General features: G+C 46.6%; 2 protein-coding genes across 5 annotated transcripts in view; both read right to left on the bottom strand.

The window, feature by feature from the left end:
• Positions 1 to 1,276, bottom strand: part of MYO18B (myosin XVIIIB) — a 42,638-nt gene extending 41,362 nt beyond the window's left edge. For 2 of the 4 annotated variants that reach the window (XM_085509494.1, XM_085509497.1), the window contains exons 1-2: positions 1,169 to 1,276; positions 254 to 313 (exon numbers count right to left, since the gene is read on the bottom strand). In XM_085509494.1, the coding sequence (XP_085365620.1) occupies positions 254 to 290 (37 nt within the window). In that variant the 5' untranslated portion in view covers positions 291 to 313; positions 1,169 to 1,276. Of the gene's footprint in view, positions 1 to 253; positions 314 to 822; positions 950 to 1,168 lie in introns of those variants that run through there. The other 2 variants (XM_085509496.1, XM_085509495.1) reach the window with 2 other exon arrangements.
• A 288-nt stretch (positions 1,277 to 1,564) lies between these two features.
• Positions 1,565 to 19,969, bottom strand: part of GRK3 (G protein-coupled receptor kinase 3) — a 43,067-nt gene continuing 24,662 nt past the window's right edge. The window contains exons 9-21 of the mRNA XM_015878344.3: positions 17,984 to 18,083; positions 14,663 to 14,741; positions 14,022 to 14,152; positions 13,448 to 13,542; positions 12,659 to 12,766; positions 10,854 to 10,920; positions 10,539 to 10,639; positions 9,998 to 10,064; positions 9,722 to 9,817; positions 8,475 to 8,637; positions 7,766 to 7,902; positions 6,726 to 6,839; positions 1,565 to 6,314 (exon numbers count right to left, since the gene is read on the bottom strand). Coding sequence (XP_015733830.1) covers positions 6,153 to 6,314; positions 6,726 to 6,839; positions 7,766 to 7,902; positions 8,475 to 8,637; positions 9,722 to 9,817; positions 9,998 to 10,064; positions 10,539 to 10,639; positions 10,854 to 10,920; positions 12,659 to 12,766; positions 13,448 to 13,542; positions 14,022 to 14,152; positions 14,663 to 14,741; positions 17,984 to 18,083 — 1,420 coding nt within the window. The 3' untranslated portion in view covers positions 1,565 to 6,152. The remainder of the gene's footprint in view (positions 6,315 to 6,725; positions 6,840 to 7,765; positions 7,903 to 8,474; positions 8,638 to 9,721; positions 9,818 to 9,997; positions 10,065 to 10,538; positions 10,640 to 10,853; positions 10,921 to 12,658; positions 12,767 to 13,447; positions 13,543 to 14,021; positions 14,153 to 14,662; positions 14,742 to 17,983; positions 18,084 to 19,969) is intronic.

The following is a 19,969-nucleotide window of genomic DNA, read 5'->3' as shown; positions in this document are numbered from 1 at the left end:
AGCAAGAACAGCCCCAAGTGTTGCTGAGGGCATGACAGATCCAGCACTGCAGGGCATGGAGCTGCTTGCACTGTGCTGCCCCAGCCCTGTGCAGCACCCCGACACAGCCCTGCAGGGAGACCTGAACAACAGACATTGCTCAGAGCAGTAAACTCAGGCTGCAAAGTGATGCCCGGTTGGAAGGCTTGGGGACAAGGCAAGCGTGGGGACGTGCAGCATAGGGACACGGGGACAAGAGGACCAACACTTCCCTTCTGCTCCCAAAGCGCGAGGCGCGAGGAGATGGCCATGATGGAACCGGGATGGAGCTTTACTGAGAGCAGATGGTGAGGGGAAGAGAGAGGAGAGAGTTAGTGAGGGGCAGCCACCACTGGGGGCCCTACAGAACCCTATGGGAACCCCACAGTCCAGCTGGCACTGGGGCAGGAGCTGCCACGTAGGAGCCGTGTCATTTTACAGCATCGGAGGGTACGGCCACGTGCAGCCCCCGGTGGCAGCGTCACAGCGGTGTCGGTGGCACCGGGCTCAACCGTGCCTGGACCCACTTGGGGCTGAACCCAGCCTCACCTGTTGGGATCATTCACGCACCATGCAGACCGCAGCCCTGGGGCCCTATCGCCTTGTACAGTAAAGGGCAGGAGTACGGGTGCCCAGTGGAGGAATGCTACTTGCCTTCTTGGGCAATGGCCCCGGGTTCCACGTGCCCTGGCTGCCGTCTGCCCCCGGGACCATGGGGAACCAGAGCTGACCCCACAGCCAGCCCGGAGCATGGCCCTGCAGTGTGGCCCCACAGAGAGAGCCCCAAGACCACCCCATACTCACAGCCAGAGATGGACCCATGGGGAATCCACGGCACAGAGCAGAACGCAGCCTCACTTGGGCCACAGCTTCATGGGTCTGATTCCCATACTGGGGCTGTCAAGGGAGTGGGGATCCTGTCCCACTGCTCCCTTGGAGGGCCTGTCAGGAGCCCCTTCCCTATTCCCCCACAGCCTCCAGCCTGGAGTGCTGCTGGAAGCCACCCGTGGAGCAGTGCTGCCGCTATCGCTCTTCATTCCCACCTAAAAATAGCCAAGGGGCCCAGCCTGGGCTGCAACACAGCCCGAAAGTTCCAATGGACCCCAACCCCAACCTCGTGCCCCCAAGTACCCCCACGGATCACCCATACCTGTGTTCGGTGCCGGGGGGCAGCGGGCCCACGCCGGGACCCCAGTGAGCCGAGAGCACAAGGAGGCAGCGGCGGCGCAGTGTGGGGCTGCCTGCGCCTCCCCCTCCGCCCCCACTGCGGTGGCAGCTGAGGTGACACATGGCCCTGCTAAAAATACCCTGCGGGGCTGTGCCGGGACCTGCTGCTCCCCAGCCTGCAGCCCCACAGCCTGCAACCCACCTCAGTGCACCAAGCCAACACGTGCATCCCCACATCTCAGCTAAGCCATCGACACAGAGAGCCCAGATACCCAACAAGAGCTAAAAATCAACCTTGTGACCCCATCTAAATCCCATTGGTTTCCCAACACAGCGCAGCGAGCTGCGGGACAGGAAAAGGACCACGCGGCAGACGCACTCCAATGACTTGTTTTTTATTGGGGTTCTCGTTGTATGAGAGCAGTTGACCAACACACAGAAGCGTTTTAGCTGTCCCCAAATGATCCTTTAATAAAAATAATGGTGGGACGAACCGAGTGCGGCATGTTATGGAGCACACGGCCGGGTAGGGAGGGGGGGGAATAGGGGGGAAAAACCTCCTCTGCACAATAAATATGAAAGAGCCAAGTACATAAAACAAATCGTGATCCTCATAGTTACAATATCTAAAGTTATTTACACATACTGGCTTTCCTCACCGTTCCAATTACACACTGAAAACGGGTTTCTCTTCATTGGATTTCTTTAGTAGCTTTCGGTGCGCATCTGCTCCTTTGTTGGAAGGACTGAATTTAGGCACTGGAACAGTGCTGACGGAAACGCCTCTCAGAGGACACTCTCACTTTATTCTGTTTTTCAGACTCGTTGCCCCTCTCTCTTGTGCTCCCAGCTCCCTCCCCTTCCAACAGCCGCCTGTTGCAGCCGGGAGCAGACAGCTGCAGCCCCACACTGCCAGCATGGCACAGCCCCATAGCACCCAGCTCCGGCACGTGCGCAGCTCCCCATGCTGGGCTCTGATGCACCAGCACAGCTCCTTGCTCCACGTTACAGCAGATAATGGGTCCACAAGGCCTGACCCTGCCCACCAAAGCAACACATCACCTTCGGGATGGCACTTTGAACCCCAAAACAGCTGCATAAAGACAGGGTGGAAATTCTAAAGCGCGTACTGTAACGCATCAACATCTTCCTCCAACTGCGGAGCCCACGATGGGAACCTGGGTTATTTTTGGTTGGTGAGCTATCTGATACTATTTCTGTACCTCGCTGGGGCAGGACAGCTCTGCTACAGACAGAAGTGCAGCGCTCAACCCCGTCCCAAAGCACAGCTCCCAGCACGCAGCCCGCTGCCCATCCCAGTCACCAGCAGCACTCGGGATCTGCTCCCATAGCTCTGCACCAACACCAACCCAACGCAGCACAAACAGCTCCGAGCTGATGCTCACCTCCTCCTCCCCAGTGCCCTACAGTCTCTCCTGGCTCCATCATTAAACCTTCCAATTAAAAAGCCTTTTAGCCAGCCAACAGCCTCTTCTCTGCCCCAATCTGGGGCCCATTAGTTCCGGTTCAACCCAGCAGAGACTAACAGAGCAATCAAGGGGGAATTACAGCTACCAGTCAGACCGAAGGGGTGGGTTGGAAAAGGATATCTGAGAGTCATTGCACTCAGAGACGGCCCCGACAACAACGTCACGCAGGTCGATGGCATTGAAAGCAGCCGGATTTAGGATGTGAAAAACAGAATAAAGCTGACAGCTCCTGCCTGAAAGGGCCCCGCTGCCCTGCAGCCAGCCGCGCACACGGAGCAGTGCTGTGGAATGTCAGAAGTTGGAGGAAGGCGTCTTTAATAAATAATATATATATAAAAAAAAAAAGCTTTCTTTTTTTCTTTTTTTCTTTTTTTTTTTTTCCTGTTAAAATAGAACTCTTGGTTTGTTTGTTTTTTATATACCGACAGAGCAGAGCGACCTTTTACATCAACAAAATAAAGCCAAGTCTGCGGTGATTCCTTTAACACAAAAATACAATGGAACAACAGTATCCGATCCACACGATATGTACACCACGGATAGGAAGCAACAGGAAACAAAGGGAGATCACCTCGAAATTCCTCAGACGTTTGGATCTATATATGTTCTCTGTGTATTTTAGATATATTCCTTCTTGGTTTTGTTGGGTTTTTTTTTCTTTACAACATTAAAATGAATGCTATGCTGTCTCAAAATACATTTTTCAGGCCTCCCGTTTGCAGAACGGGAACCTCTTTCCTTACATTAACCGACACAGTGACAACTATTTACCTCCCCCTGTACACTGTGCAACAGCCCCTCCTCCATCCACACTTGGTTACGTAGGGAAGTCCCCCCAGCAGTCCCATGCAGACACAAAACAACCACTCAATCTGAAGAGACCTGCCCAACACAACGCCAGCAGCAGCGCTGGGATGCGCCAACACTTCTGCCATCAAAGCCCCTGAGTCCAAACCTGCAGCCAAGCAAGCATCTAAATCCCGCAGCCACCTCACAGCCCACTGCCTCCATGCTATGAGCTCACACAATCAGACCTGGAGGAGGACAGAGATAAGCCCTGCAATGCTGGAGGCATGTGGGTGCGTCAGCGTGCACCCGCCGTGGTTTATCTAGCATCTCTTAGTGCTGAAATGTAAGCAACTATTCCCTGTGTGCCAAAGTCCTCAGTCCGGATCATTTCTTAAAGGGACTTTCAGACTAATTGTTTTTAAAAAATAAATAAATAAATCTGTGCTTAATCATTCACCTCGCCCTGTTGATGCCCGAAGCTCTCGTTTCTTTTATCTTTACTTCCCTGAACTTGAGAAAAAGGAAACAAAACGAGCCATACTGATGTGGTCACCATGCATACAAAGCAGCCCTGAGCCTCACGCCCTCGGTGCCCAGTGCCATGTTCTGTGCTAACACCCACAAACCCCAATGCAAAGCACTCCTGCTGACAGCCCGGCAGTGCTGTGTTGTCAGTAGGTGCCAACCTGGTGCTGGGGCATTGCTCCCCTGCTGGCATAGCTTTGCTGCACTGCATCTGGAGCAGCACGCAGCTGTGGATAGTGACCAAAGGAGCTGAATGGGACCCGTGATGAACTAAGGCAATACAAATGAGAGCTGAGAGTAGAGTTGATCATAATTGGAGTTCCCTTTCCAACCCAAAACGAAACATGCACGACACCGGAGGAAGAATGTCATGTGGTGTGCAGTCAGTGCCAGCACGATGGGATTCTCTATCCCAACCCTTGGTAAATACAAGCACGGCTCCTTCCTGAGGATGCTGAGATGTTAAGCATCTCTTACCAGCAAGGCTGGAGAATTCTGAGCTCCTTTTAGAGAGTAACTCAAAAAATAAATGGGAAAAACACACACCAAGATATAGACTGGCTCCCAGGGATTCCCTCCCAAGGGCAACACACCCTCCGTGGGATCATGGCAGCAGTGAGGGGCTCCCTCCCATGTAAGGGCAAAAAGAACACCTATTACAGAGGCACTTCCCACCACCTGCAGGGCCCATGCGAGTTGTGCCTCCATAACAGGGCAGAAAGCGATTCCTATGGCAGGAAAAGAGGGAAAAAAAAGCTCCAAGTCAGCCCTGACACCACAGCAACCAGAGAAAGGTGGACACCACGTGCTTTGAGTCACCTAACAATTAGAGAGTCTTCACTTGGTCAAGTTAAAGAGTTTCCACGTGACACGACCGATGTCTCAAGCAGTATTCAGGTGGCTCTGCCATTTGCTCAGCTCATTTGCTACGTTCCATCCTCAGCCTTCCCAGACTGTTTTCAACGTGGACGTTTTTGATTTCTCTAGGAAAGAGAAGTAAAAAAAAAAAAGAGAGAGAAAAGTCCTGTTGCCATCCAAACTGTGTGATGCACACACGGAACTCCTGAGCTGGGCTGCAGGGAGCAGATGGACTAGCTATGCTACAAGCACACACCTGCCATATGTGGTGCACAACAGAGAAGGATCCACGCATCCCATAAGTGAAGAGCAATCCGGAATACGTACCAAGGTCCCCAGACCTTTTAACCCAGTACATGCACTAGAAATGCATTGGATTTGAATAATTTCTCTTTTTCTTTCTTTTGTTTTTAATCTTTAAAAAGTGCAGTTGACCTGAAATGGAAAAGAACTGTCTTTATGTTTGCTGTAAACTTGTCAAAAGGAATCTGCTCTTTAAAAACTGTGCTAAAACAGTCAATTTATACAACAGAGCACTAGATGAAGCTACCATAAATTCCTCTTCACCAATTATTACTCTATTGTGTCAGTTATAGTACTGCATATACGTAGAAGAAGCAAAATGGTGGTAGCTACTATTTAGTGAGTACAACAAACCAAGTGAATAATCTGAGTTCAATGTTTCCATGAAGTAGCAATAACATTTAAACCACAGGACAGTTAGAATTCAGTACTTTGAAGTGCATAAGAGTCACACTGTTGATCATCAGCAGTATGGAGAAAGGTTATTATAGAGTCAGCAGTAACAGCTGGGAAGGACATGGCAACACGACAGATTAAAGGTGATCCAACAGGGCAAGTCTGCAGCTCCTTCCGAAGTTGAGGGGTTGGTCGGTGTTACACACAACGTGTAACCTTAGCTAGCAGTAACCATTGCAGTTTCCAGGCTTGGTATGCACCAAACAAGGGTATTGCAGGGACAACAGCTTCCTTCCATCAGTAGTTCCAGCATAACGGACCATTCCGGGCACCGCCGGGGTGCGGGGATGCATGGGAGCAAAATGCAGCCTCTACGTTTGAGAGTTTCCACCTCTGCTAGGAGCATGAATTCACTTGCCATTGTTCCAGACTTCACCACCTCCAGAGTCAGAGTTCTGACATTACCCCATGCTGTAAACATCTAATTCTTCCTCTTCTGAGCACATCCCACTTCCAGGGCTGCACAAAGTAATTCATAAGGATTCTGTGAAACTCAACGCGTTCACGCAGTAGCTTTCCCTAAGCGAGACTTGTTCTCTCCCCCTCCTACAGACCATTGCTATTCCTGTGGCTGAGTGGCGGTTTTGAGAGCTCTACGACCGTCGAACGAGATTTATTGAGAAACTTGGGCGCCCGGCGCAGCAACCTCTGTGCCTCAGTGAAAGCTTCTGTCAGCTCTTTCTTCCACTGAACAAATTCGGGGTCGCTCTGAAAGAGATACAGAAGTCGTTTGGCACTCGGTAGTAAACCTGCCAACACCGTCTTCTCTTTTAGGCAGCACTTAGAGCAGTTTATTCCAATTTCCTGAAGCAATGAGTAACTCTGGATAGCAAAAACACGCAGCCCTTTGCTCCTCCAAAGCCCAGATGGGTTGAGAGGTTCTGATGTTTTTACCTATAAGCTCAGCTCATTCTGGCCCAAAAGCCACTGAAATCCACTGATAGACACTAGTACAGCTGCAGGTTTCCTACTTCCCAATCTAGAACTTGCTAGTTTGTTTAGGATGAGGTTTGCTACACAAACTACACTTAAGCAACAGACAGTGGGAGGACCTGGAAACACATTCAGTCATTCTAACAAACCATCTGATTAACAGCCATTGAAAAACAAGAGTCTCACCTCACACTGCAGGACAAACTGCTTTCCTCCTTTAATTCTCAGCAGGATGCATTTCTTATCTTTAATTTGCGTTTCTTCAACAGACACTATTTGTTCCATCGTCAGCAGGTTTTGCTGTAGCGTGTGCGAAAAGAAAGCAGAGATGATCTGATGAAAACCACTGCCCATCAAATCAAGGTTTTCTGGGCTGTATGCATGAATGAGGTTACGAACATTAAGAGTCATTTACTGATATAACAGCACTGTCACACCAAACATCCTTTACTTCTGAAGGCTGAGTCATGAATTAAAAATAGGTTATAAGGTAAGAGAGAGATGCAGCAAAGGGGTTTGCTTGCTTAACAAAATGCAAGCTCAAAGAGCCAGTCATGGCAGAATGAAGTAAGAATCTACAAACAGGTGGATCTACAAACAAAATATTCCCTGCTTTCTCTCCAGAGAGCTGCATATCAAGAAAAGAAAAGAATAAAAGGCAACCTTATTGACTACCTCAAAAACCCAAAGGGGGATACGGAAGCAATACAGACTTAGGAAGAAGCAAACACAGGGCAGTCTGCAGCAAAGCTTTCCCCATAGACGGTAAGATGAGAACATCTCCAAATTCGAATCCCCTACTTAACTACACACACAGATGGTCTGCCTACCACATGGTCACAGCTGGACTAAGCTAAGGTTACTATAGCATTTTATTAGAAACAAAATGCTATAGCAGTTATGGCCTTACCAGTCTATGTTTTTTTGTATAAATAGTCCAGCGGACCTAAATGAAAAACAACACCATTGAACTACCAAATCCCTTAAAAAAAACATCATAAAACAAAGCAAACGGGGCTCTCAAGTCAACTCCATGTTTCTTCAATGCAGAGTAACTATCTGTTGGCTAAACCAAAACTCAATGGAAGTTACCCTGAATAGAAATCCACCCAGACAAAACTCCCCTTCCAGGGTTGCAGGTGTGAATGTCAGCTCTCCATCTGCCCCAGCACCCACGTGCCTTCACACCCTGGGAGATGCTGCCCCCCCTGTGTGCCCCAACTCACCCGGGACTCTCCTTCTCCCCGCCATTCAAGTCTGTTTGGGAAGAGGTAAAAGTAACGCCGCTGCCACTGAGTCAAGAATGGGTTCCCCAGCTTCAGCATGTACCCGTGCATAATGCAATCCTTCCCAAGGGCGTAATCTATTGGAAGAGGAAATGTCAGGAGGCAAAACAAAGTCAACCTACACACATGCTGTGTTGACAAAAGGCCTGAGCAGGGTGACTCAGTGTGCTATCCACATGCACAGAGCCAATTCTGACTTCATTACCTAACCTGATGAGATTGTAATGGGGTAACCAAGAACCCAACCTGGTCTTTAAAAAGCCCTCTGACTTTAAAGAATTACACATCACAGCTCGGAGCCTTGTGGTGCACTTCCCCCTCGCTGGGAGGACCTCCTGCTTTATTCCCCCCTCCTCCATCATGAATCCAAAGCCCACATACCCCTTTGTGAGCAAGCACCACAAACCCAAGTGATGAAAGGCTGCAGATGATCACTTTTAAAAGATATTAAGAAAGGCTTTCCAAAACATTATGTCATCATACAGCGTTTCAAAACATGAAGGAATGTCTGAAGAACACGATACTGACTACATGAATACTAACAATGGCTGGTGAGTGACAGTAATATAGGAGTCTGCCGTGTGGAACTCAAACACATGAATTACTATCTAGCAGTAAATGATGGAGAGAAGTGTATTTGATAGATTACCTTCCTCGTGGCCAAGCTGCTTATTTTTAGCCCTTTTTCTGGCCTCGATTTTATCCGTGTCTGCATTTACTGCATCATAAACAGTTTCTGCTACTTCTTGCTGCCAACGCTCCGATATTACCAGTGGGAAGTTCTTATATAACTCCTGGTCACTATCGAGCAACTTGCAAGAGAAAAACGACACAAAAGAAGCCAACATTTGGGTCAGTTCTACCATTCTTACCCCCAGCAGTTCACAGCTTTCAGGTGTTTTGATCCCTGACCTCCCAGCACAAACAGCTTCCAACAAGGGAAAGCACGGATACTAACTTGATTTTAATTCATATGGTGAGAATAGGCCACCTGCTCCAAGCTTGCTTGGTTTGCTACCACTAAAAGTCCTACTCACCTGCCCCGTTATATTTACATTCCATGTGCATGGCATATATTTATGTTTAATCCTTATGTAAATACAAGCAGCAGATCCTTCATTCGCTGTTAACTCACTGCATTAAAATCTTTCTCCACACACTCACAAATAATCCCAACAGAAGGAATGACAGCATTCCAGTATTGCAGGGAACATCCCAGAGCTCCGCATTTCTCTTAAAGCATGTAAAGCCATTTCTCTGCCAACTCTTGCAATCGCAGCAGGTGACACTGACGGGCAGGATCTGTTTTTAGGCAGCAAGCAGCTCATGTGGCTTTTTTTTTTTTGCTTATCAGGTTTGTTTCTCTCTTGACTCACTTTTGCAATAGCAAGAACAACGTTTGGGCTGCTATGGGCCACACGGCAAAGCCCATCAGGGACAGCCCCAAGGGAGCCATGGGAGGAGAGGGCACAACACACAGGTCAGGACTGCAAGCAGCTTGTGCTCCAGGCTTTTCCTTATGTGTTGTTTCCATTAGATTTAGTATCAGAAGCTGAAAGTTACTTTTCTCTCTTCTATCGCTTTTCTAAAGCTTAAAACTATGACATTCCCTTGTAGAACTGATCGATTCCAAAAAGCTGTCAACTCACTTGGACTACCAGCTTTATCATCATTAAACCTTCAGGCAGGAAAGCAGATCTCAGTCCAGCTGCACTTACAACACAAGGACTTGGCAGATTAAAATGAAAACCCAACCAGCCCATGCTACCACTCGATAAGAGCATGGGTTACATTTACCAACTTGAAGACAGTCCCTTGCACATTCAGAAGCATGCACACATAAGAAGTGTAGGAGAACAAAGTGCCATTCTTTACCTATCCCTTAAAGTTGTATACCTTAATGCCTTTAGTGTCCTCTTCATCAAACGACCCAATATCAAAAGCATCTGCTGCATTTACTTCTCCTCGGGGAGGAATCAATGGGGGAGGATACTAGAAAGAAAAAGTGGTGTAATAACAGAGCAATTAATTGATGTTATTTGAATGTATGCACTTATGCAAGCAACTACCTGTTCTGGGGACAGGGATACTGAGTGCTCTACCCATTGCCTGTTCAGGCACATTGCATGGTTACTGCTTTAACAAATAAGTTCCAGTTTCTCAGCCCTTTACCTTTTGTAAATATACTTGCTGCCAATCAATCCCTTTGAAGAAAGGATGTTCTTTTACTTCTTGTGCACTGCAAGACAAAAATAACTCCAGTCAATAAAATGAAGGGGCTTTCAAATCAAACGGATTTGAGAAATCCAAAGCCTTCAAAGGTCAAGCATTTCTACCACTTGAAATAATCACTAAAATGCTTTCTCTTTCCAAAAGAAAGAAGGGTATTACTATACAAACAACAGGACTTTGATGTGGAAACACTGGCAATAGTGCTGTAGCCCTGGTAAACCACCATCCTCGGTCTTCCATAGTATTCCATGACTCTGAGCAACAAATTCTCTTCAGATCCCATATGTTACTTAAATAACACTGAATGTTACACTCAGTTGATGGCAAAGTAAGCAGCTAATCTCAATAGGCCAACTATGACTGCAGAGAACTTGGGGGGGGAGGGAACAAAAAGGATCTTTAATGATGGAAATTATCCAAAACCAAATGGACCAAACCAAAGGAAACTGAAATGGCCGTGGTCTAAGAACTCCACACCTACCTTCTCCCTTGGCATCCAAGCCTCTTGCTAACGTCCCGCTGCAGGAGCCCTTCCAAAAGGGATTTTAGTTCAGGAGAAAAGGAATCTGGTAACTCCACATTCTATAGACATGGAAAGAGGTATTTGGTTACAGGAGTGCTGAGCTCTGCTTGCTCCACACAGGAGAGCAGTTTGCTTTGTCAGTGTTTGTAAACAGCTCTTCTGTGTTGTAAACACAGCTTTCTCAGAAGGGGGGGTGTACAGCTCCTCTTCTAGAGGAAATGGGTGTTTAGTAAACAAGGGGAATGTAACTGCATCTGTCACCAGGACCCTTACCACGGTGAGCGTCATCCGGTCGATCTCATGCTTATCTTTGGTTTTGTGCTGTCTGAAAGGACTGTGACTGTAGAAAGAAGAAAAAGCATTAATGAATGCAAAGCCATAACATAGCAGCTTATTTCAGCTGTGGCAACCCCAGGAAAGAGCATAGCATCCTTTTTAGTCCCATTCTTCCACCTCATCAATCCTGGCCTGCAGGACAATAAAACAAACCGTTGCAAAGATGCTGTTTCAAACCCTTCCCAATCACATCCGTGCCTCCTAAAACACAGGGCTGCTCCATCTAACAAGAGCAAAGCTATTGCCACAGCTCTATCTAAACACACTGATCTGTAGAACCTACTGAACTCACCACTTGGGGAAAAAAATGAAGCAAGATCTTAAAAGTAGACAAAACAGAAGATAATCACCATAACAGTAGTGACTGGGAAGGTATTTGATGGCATGCGGTAAATTACCAGCTTTATCCATTTCCTGCTTTAGCCTTCTGGTTTTGAATTTGCCTTTTTCCTTTTAGACTTCTGACTATCACAGATCTACCTTGCAGGAGTTAAACAGCAACGTGAAAGGAAGCAGAACATTCTCAGACTGAAATCTTTGCCTTGGATTTTGGATATACATATATTCCTGATTCCCTAATTGTCTCCAAAATGGTGTGGAAATGCTGTTTGTCAAACCTAAGATGTTATTTCCCCATCAACACATCAGTTCACTGTCACAAAGCAATGTGCCGCAGCGTGGCAAACTGGTCCAGCTGGGCACCAGCTACTCAAGTGTTACCTCTCATTTCTGATAGGTGACCTGATGGACGCAGCACACCTCGGTTTTGTTTCTAGTCGTGATAGGTAACGAGGCATGAGAAAGTGACTAACAGAGAGCCCTGTTTGCTTGGATGAGGTTCGGAGCAGATCAGGGAAACGAATGATTCACTGTGGATTTGTGGGCAGGATTTTCTGCCAGATTAAACTTCTTAAACCCCCAAGAAACGGTATCACATGCCCAAGCCTTGTTTTGGGATGCGAGCTGCTTAATTGGCTTCAGAACAGATTAGGCATAGATTGCAGCACATAATGCTCTGACTTCTGGCTGACCACCACCATGAGCAATAGCAGCACTGAGCTCACCCCCACCCCATCAGCCCAGTGCCCGTGGTGAGAGGGGGTGCTGGTTCTGGTGCTGGTTCTCTCATCAACCACCTCAAGTTACATGCAAGAGGAACCACACCAGAGCCAGCGGATGTCCTGAGCCCTACACCCACACTGCTTGAAAGGGAAACTGCAATACAACTTATCTAGAAACTATGGGAGAGAGGACTGAGCATCAGAAGTGAATGATATTCACCTTAAAAAACGATCCTAAGCATACTATGAACTCCCTCATTTGACTGGGCTGCTGGTACATTTAAGCAATGAGTGACTTATCATCCAAAATACTACAGCCAACAGCTGAGTAAATGGCCTATCAGTAGAGGTCAAAAAGGCAGATGGGAGCTCCCACCTTTCTGCCCCAAAACCTGTATCTACCAGAGAAAGAAGGGCTGGAGTTTTGCTTGGTTTAGAAGCAAAGAAAAAGAGGAAAGTCTGTATTAAACCCACATGCAGATGTGATCTCATTTGCAAGGATGGCGAGTTGGTTTGGGAAGAGGTTAAAAGTAACACCATTGCCACTGAGTCAAGAGTGGGTTCCCCAGTTTCAGCATAGCACAAGCTATTTTAGCTAAAATATATTAGTGTGGAAAAGAAAAGGCAATAAGGGCCAAGCTAAAAAAACAATGAGCATAAGCCATGTGAAACTTCGCTCACCCTCTCAGAAGCTTGAAAAGCATGCAGCCCAATGAGAACCAGTCGGCACTGCTGTCATACGCCGTTCCCTTCTGCAGCACCTCTGGAGCCATGTATCCATGGGTACCTCTGTGGAGCACAAGGAAACAAAATGCTGACTGCAACCGAGCCTGCAAAAAGACTGCGTTTTTCAATAGGATGGACTAATTTGGAATGTGTGTTCATTTATTTGTTTGTTGAAGCTACTGAGCAGCCCATCTTTTGAGATACAACATGATGAAGTTTCCTTTTATATTTTGGCGTGATTTCTGAGATTAAACAGGGACAAATGAGGATCTACGAACAAAACATGACAGGTAATCCAAGGCAGCACAAGAAATCCAGGCCCCAGTTACAACCCGATGCCAAGGAGCAGAAACACAGCCTGAATTCAGGACTAACAAAAAGCCAGAAGCTGAAAGGCACAACAAAGCCTGTTTTTTTCAATCAGCTTCAGAATATTTAATTATCCATGCAGGACAATTAAAACAATTTGGTACTTTAACTCAAGTCAGCTTCTTATCTTCTCCGAACAATGAATCATCTTGAAATGATGTGTCATCTTCCAGCCATGCCTACACATCAGCTGCTACAACTGTGCACAAGAAGAGCCTGAAAGCCCCGTTAAGAGTCCCCATCTCAGCTATGGTACGGAGCCCATGCCACGCAAGTGTTATTTTTAACTTGCATAGGCAACATTAAATACTGAAGACACACAAAGGGTTTATTTAGCAACGACTGTGCAGCAGAGCTCCCACATGTAATACTTACACACTCGCGTGTGGCTTCTTTTTGGAGAAATCACAGGCCAGCCCCAGATCTGATATCCTTACGTGCCCATGTTCATCCAGCAAGATATTTGCAGGCTAGAAACACACAAACACAAAGGAAAGGTTGCTGCTTGGGATGTCTCAGCTGATGGCATTACAAAGTGAATGCAACTGACACCTTCCAGATAAAACCTATATCCCAACAGAGCGCTACCATCACCTTCACTGGGATGTTACAAAGTACTGAAGGATAACAGAAGAGAATCAAACAGACAAGGCTCCCGTCACACACGCTCCTCTAGCAGGGCTCTCAGACATTGAGTACACTCCCTGAATTAATAGCATCATTAAGACGTGAGATGAATAACACTGCACGGGATTCATTTTGGCACCAAGGAAGCATCTCCCAGGCCTGTTAAGCAGGATGAGAGCACAGCTTGCTGAAGCACTATCAGAACCTTTAGCCAGCCATAAACAATTTATGTTCTTCTCAAGAAGAGATTTCAGATAAGATCCTTCACGGAACTGCTGTGTAGCAACCCCTGTGTGAGTGCAGTCCCTGTGTTAACCATTACCTTTAGGTCTCTGTATACCACGAAGCGATTGTGCATGTGTTCTAAGCCCAGGATGATTTCAGTAGCATAAAACCTCATTTCTTTTTCTGAAAACACTCCGTGCTGGGAGAGGTGGTAGTGCAAATCTCCTCCTAAAAGTGGGAGAATTCAGAGCTGTAAAACCTCATCTCAATGTCAGACTGTGATATTGGGGAGGGGGGGTATTTTGTGGGTTCTAATACCCCAAGGAACACAAAGGGACCAGCCCTACACACGGTGACCAAATACCTGGGGAAGTCAGTAAATAAACTGGATTGATCTGAAGCTCCATTTCAAGAGCATTCACATTTGCTTTCAGTGATTAACCCAGCAACTGAGTCTTAGTGCAAGGGATTACCAGAGCAACCAGTCCATACTCCTTGCAGGAGCTCTGCTCACTTTCCAGCCTGCCAGTTTCCCTGATATCTGTTTAGACCTGTTAATGTTATAAAGGAGACTTCTCAACCTGCATTCTATACGGTCTCAGTCCACGGACCCCTCTTGCTTGCAGGCTGATACTTTGCAGCTCAGTGTGTTTTCCCCTCATTCTCCTTGTGATCTCAGCCCCTCCTCCTTCCAACACCTCCCTAATACCATCACCGGCTTCATTTAGCCTTGCTTACCATTCATCAGGTCCAGAATGAAACAAAGTTTGTCGGGGGTATGGAAGGCATAGGTCATACACACTATGAAAGGGCAGTCCTAGAAGGAAAGGAGCAGAGGGTTCACATCAGGTGATGAGCACATTACTACTCACAGAAGCCAAAAGTAAATGCGATGCTCTCCTGTGATATTTGCCAACAGTCATCATGATTTTTCTTAAGCAATTTGTTTACTAAGCAATTTGTTTACTAAGCAATTTGTTTACTAAGCTGGGGACTGTGATGCTTTGCTCGCTGCTTAGAGATCTTAAGGTTTTGCTCTCTCATTTCAATATGGAAGTTAAAAAGCTGCGAGGAGCCAAAGAATGACAAAATGCAGCTAGGATCTCCATCTCCCAAACACTTCCAGTCACAGAAGGAATTCTAGAAGCATTTTACCCATGTTTGTGCTGGATTAACATGAAATACCCATTAAAGCTAACAAGCTTTGGGAAAGCTAATGCTGCTCCCATGAAGTTAAAGGCTGCACACCATTTCCCATCCCCATGATGGCAAGGGAGAACTCTCAGCAGTAAGAAACCCAAAGGGAAGAGAACTGTGTCCTCACCCATGCACTAAGTGCAGCCTGTGCAGCACTGAGCCCTGCCACCCACTGAGCCCTTCAGCTCCCAGCAGCGTTTGCAGCAGACAATTAAAAGGAACAGAAATACACCAGGAAGGAAATCACAACCCTTGTCTCATACGTAATGCAGGGGAAGGAAGAACAGCAAGCTTAGCACCACGCACAGCCCTGCAGGCAGGTTCACAGGGTTCAGGTCCAGCCAGGTGCAGGGAGGGATGGCATTTCTGCTTCTTGATGCTTTTCAGCCCCATTTCTCACTGATATTTAACACATATAAGCAGTACAACTGGACACACAGCTCCTTACTGTCAGTCACCTGTACAAATACACACACACACACTGAAGAACCAGGGCAGGAAGCTGAAACCCTTCTCTCTTCATTAGGGCAATTGTGCAAGCAGCTCGTTTATAGGATGGAGAACTGAAGTGTTACTCAGTTTCCTGAACCAATGTGAGCATTCAAACACGCTCCCAAGCAGTCTTAAAGCCTTGCAGCAATCAAACCATCCAAGAGGATTTAGTGGCACCATCTACATGCCATAACACACACCGAGGGTGTTTCTATCCTAGCAGACAACATGCCCAGATTTTTATTGAGTACATTAAATCTGCAGGAGTAAATGTGGTGCATCACTCATCGCGGTGTAAGCATCCCTCGTCTAACTGCTCCCCGCTCACCGTTTAACAGAGAGAAGAAGTGCTAGAAATGCCATTACATACATTCCTCACACAAAAGGAACTGCCCATGGTTTGGTGGAAACCCCAGAACCCCACAGGGGTCTCAATGAGCTTTGGAACAGACTCCATTTTCAGTGTAACCAAGGCTCCTAAAGCCCTCAGTACACACAAACACATGGAAGAACAGCCCTGCCCTGCCTGGTTCACCAGGCAGCTCCTGTGCCCTTTCAAAGCACAAAGCTGTCCTGATACATTGAATTGGGGAGCTCTCTATTCAAGAAGTAACTGTGAATGCCAAAATCCAAGGTGGGCTCAGTAAAATGATTACACAGACATCTGTGTAATCTGCACAGCTGTTATTATGTGCTCTGCAGACATCTGGATTCCCCGTTACATGACTAATTGTGCCAAGATGAAGCACAGAGCTGCCACGGGGAAGGCAGGCGCCATCAAACCCAGCAGCCTGCAGCCAGACACAGAATGAATCACCTCATTCTGCCATTTTCAAAGCTATTTCATTCTGCATATTCAAACCGCTCCAGCATCTCTTGCGTTAGCAGGTGTAGCTAACCTGAATGGATGGCATTTTGTCTGAAGCCTCTCTTTTCAAGCTCTCGCAGAATGCAGAAGTCCCACTAACGAGCTGATGAGCCCTAACAGAACAACAAATGCTTCATCTTGCTCTTCTGCTGCTATGTGACTAGCGAGGCATCACATCAGCCAACGAGCTCCAGCACCAGCAGCCTCATGAGCCATTTTATGTTTGAATCTTTAGACACAAAAAAATCCACGTTCAGTACCAGACCAAAAGAGTCACAAATTGAGGTCAGTAAGGCAACGATTATTAATTTGCCTGGGTTCCTTATCTGGCTTCCACTGCATAATTCCACCTCTAGGACTCCTGACACCACTGTACAAGCTGCAATTCATCCCTGGATTCATCACCTAACAGCAGAAGGGCTCTGGCTGCCAGACTTCTGTCCTGGAGCACTTATCCAACTACATGCCCAAGAACTCAGGCTGCCTGGGGTGGGGACACCCACCTGGGGGTGGCAGAGGACAGCAAGGACAGCAGGCTTGCATTAAACAACACTCAGTGCACCGCAAGTGAGATTTCAAATCAAAAAGAAAAAGGATCAGCGTTTTGTTAATCCTTCTGGATAATGCAGAGCCCAAATCAGGATTTATATAATCTCCACAAAACACAGATCTCATCTCGGAGCGTTTTCTCTCTGCTGCCTCGCGAGCCGAAGCATCAGCCTTGCACTGCAGGCACCTGCCATCCTGCAAGTCCACAACACAACCACACGCAGTTCCTCCTCATCCCTTCCTTCAACCAGGCTGCAAAAAAAAAGGGGGTTGTATTTACACCGGGCTGAGAACCAAAAGCTGAATCCATATGCAACCGTTATGAGGAAAATTAACCTTTTTTTTTTAACCAACATCACATGTAACCATGGTGATACGAGCTGATTGCGATTCTGCTTAACGAGGACAGTATGCTGGAAGGTTCTGGCACTCCGAAGCCTGTTCTCAGCACAGTTCATTTTACAGACTCAGATGGGCAGGTTTGCCTTTACACCTCGACAGCTACTCAGCTCGTGTAAATAAAACAATTAAATAGGCACATCAAATAACATTGGAATCACAGGGAAAGGAGAGAGAACTATAAATGAAGTTTCTCCTCTGAAAGAGCATCTGGTGTTCTCCATTATGTAACCACAACAGAAAAGGAAATGTTGTTTACAAGCAGAATAACTGGCTGGGAGTATTTCAAGTATGAATACGTGACAGATGAGTATCGATACTTTGAGAGGATTAAATGAGCAGAGCAAAGGGAACCTCCTCGAGGCTCGGTACCTGAGCAGCAAGCAAGCAAATCCATTCTGACTTCAACCACACTGCTGGAATTGGTGGGGAGGGCTCAGGGTGGGGATGGGTTAATTCTCACACCGCACACAGATGAGCTGTTGGAATATGTTTTAAGCGTAGCAACCATATAATGTTAAATGCAAAAAGAAATAGGAATAACGAGTACTTACTCCCGTACTGACAAGAGACAGCATAATTCTTTCATTTAAGGCTAATGTTTCTCCTTGCTTCATCTTGATTCTCTTCTTATCTAAACATTTCATTGCATACCTGAAAATAATAACCATTCAGAACAGGAACCAGAGAAGATTTTTTCCTATATTCAGTAAGATTCACTTGCAGTTACGCCATGTTTCCTTAACATATCCTGCAAGCAGGCTCTTTAATTTAAACACTCCAACCCAGTACTAAAAGCATCATTACGCGGCCAAACAAAAGCAGCTCCGAAATCTCACAGAATTAAAACATTTCCAACAGAAGCCTCCTAACAGACAAATGTGCTTCAGCAAACAATTCTGTGCCAAACAACAACAGGAATTACATATCGTGTCTCCATATAGATAGCTACAAGGATATGCAGTGTGAATTAAGTAACAGAGACCCTATCACGGTTCCATTTAATCCTGACAGAAAAGTAATATTATGACTATACACAGAGTTTTTTTATATAAATGTTTAAAATTTGTTCTTCGCTCCAAAGACATGTTAGATACAGGAAAGCTTCTTAATCACCTTCTGCAACCTGTGTTACATAAAGATGAGCGCTGCTTTGCTGCAAAAAGAACGTCGCCCTCACAACTGCCAAACAAGAGGAGGCTGCAATGCTCTGGGGCCCACTGTCTGACAGTGGAGGAGGACAGCAGTGTTCTTCTAGCCCTGGGCATCTCTGGGTTTAAGGATGAGGCCACTACGTGTAAGCCAAGCTCAGATCTCGCATCACAGGCCATGATCACCATGCACGTGTTGTGTGTGATGAGTGGGGAGAGTGAGAGCAAGCAGGCTGGCATCTGGGCTTCTAAAACGGGGAATGCATTCACAGCACGTGCTCCTGCTGAGCAGGCAGTCAGTGCCTATAAATAACGCTTCACACGCTGCCCTTCACTGAGCTCCACGCAGACAGCTGGAATCCTTGTCTCATCTTTACCCCAACACGCTGCTCTCCCTCTCCTTTGGGCTGCTCTCTGAGCTGGATCTGGCCCTTAGCTACATGCCCTAGAAGGAGGTGATGTGAAAAAGCCTCAGGTGTGTCTGTGGGTTAGTGAACACCGATGGCGTTTACCTTGTGGGCTGGCTTCCCAAGCTCCTTGCAGGCAGTAAGCGCAGCAGAGGCAGCCATCTAGAGTGGTCGGGATCTGGATTGGGGACGGGCAAACAGGTTTGGATTAAGAAAGAACTAAACCAAACCTCTACCCAGAAGCTGAACCTCATCTAGCTTCAAAATCTGAGAGAGCTTGGCTTCCCCACACTTGGCCTTCCTTCACTATTTAGACCTGAGAAAACTGGCCTTTGCTTCCCCTGCTAGTCCTGAGGTTTGCCTACCTCCTGCCATAGCAAAACTTGGATGTGAACATGGCTGGGAATGTGACAACAACCCATTATCAGGGCAGATGCCTATTCAATGTGGCTCAAGCTGAATAAAACATTTATTTTTGTACATGGGTAAATTAATGGATTGTACAAGGACAAAAAGAAGCACCAAAGCAAGAATAAAGACTGTATTGTTAGTAGTAGTATTCGTATCAGTACTTGAGGTCACTGCAAAAACACCAAGTGGGATGGTAACGTTAAGATGCCTTCCACTGGTTAATAGCTCTGAACCTTATTATTATTATTAATATTGAAGCACACACACACTCCAGTGAAGCCAGCTATAACTGCAGACGTGGCACTCCAAACATACCATGCTTGGGTAGGATAGAAACACATAAGGATGGTCCCTGGGCTGTAATTATTAGGAGAAGAGCATGATGGAAAGGAAAAAAAACCCAACGTATTGAGAACAGTTAGTTAAATCAATGCCCAAATATTCAAAGCAGGGCACTGCGGGGCAATCCTGCCTAGAGTTTGAAATCTATTGATTAGGAGAATTGTATGAATGGTGAGAATAGAAAAAGATCTTGAAGTTCCCACTGAGAGCTCTGCTAAATGAAATCCAA

Source organism: Coturnix japonica, chromosome 9, assembly GCF_054131305.1.
Source record: "Coturnix japonica strain WE chromosome 9, WE-NBRP24, whole genome shotgun sequence".
Lineage (NCBI taxonomy): Eukaryota > Metazoa > Chordata > Aves > Galliformes > Phasianidae > Coturnix > Coturnix japonica.
This window is presented reverse-complemented; position numbering and strand designations above follow the sequence as displayed.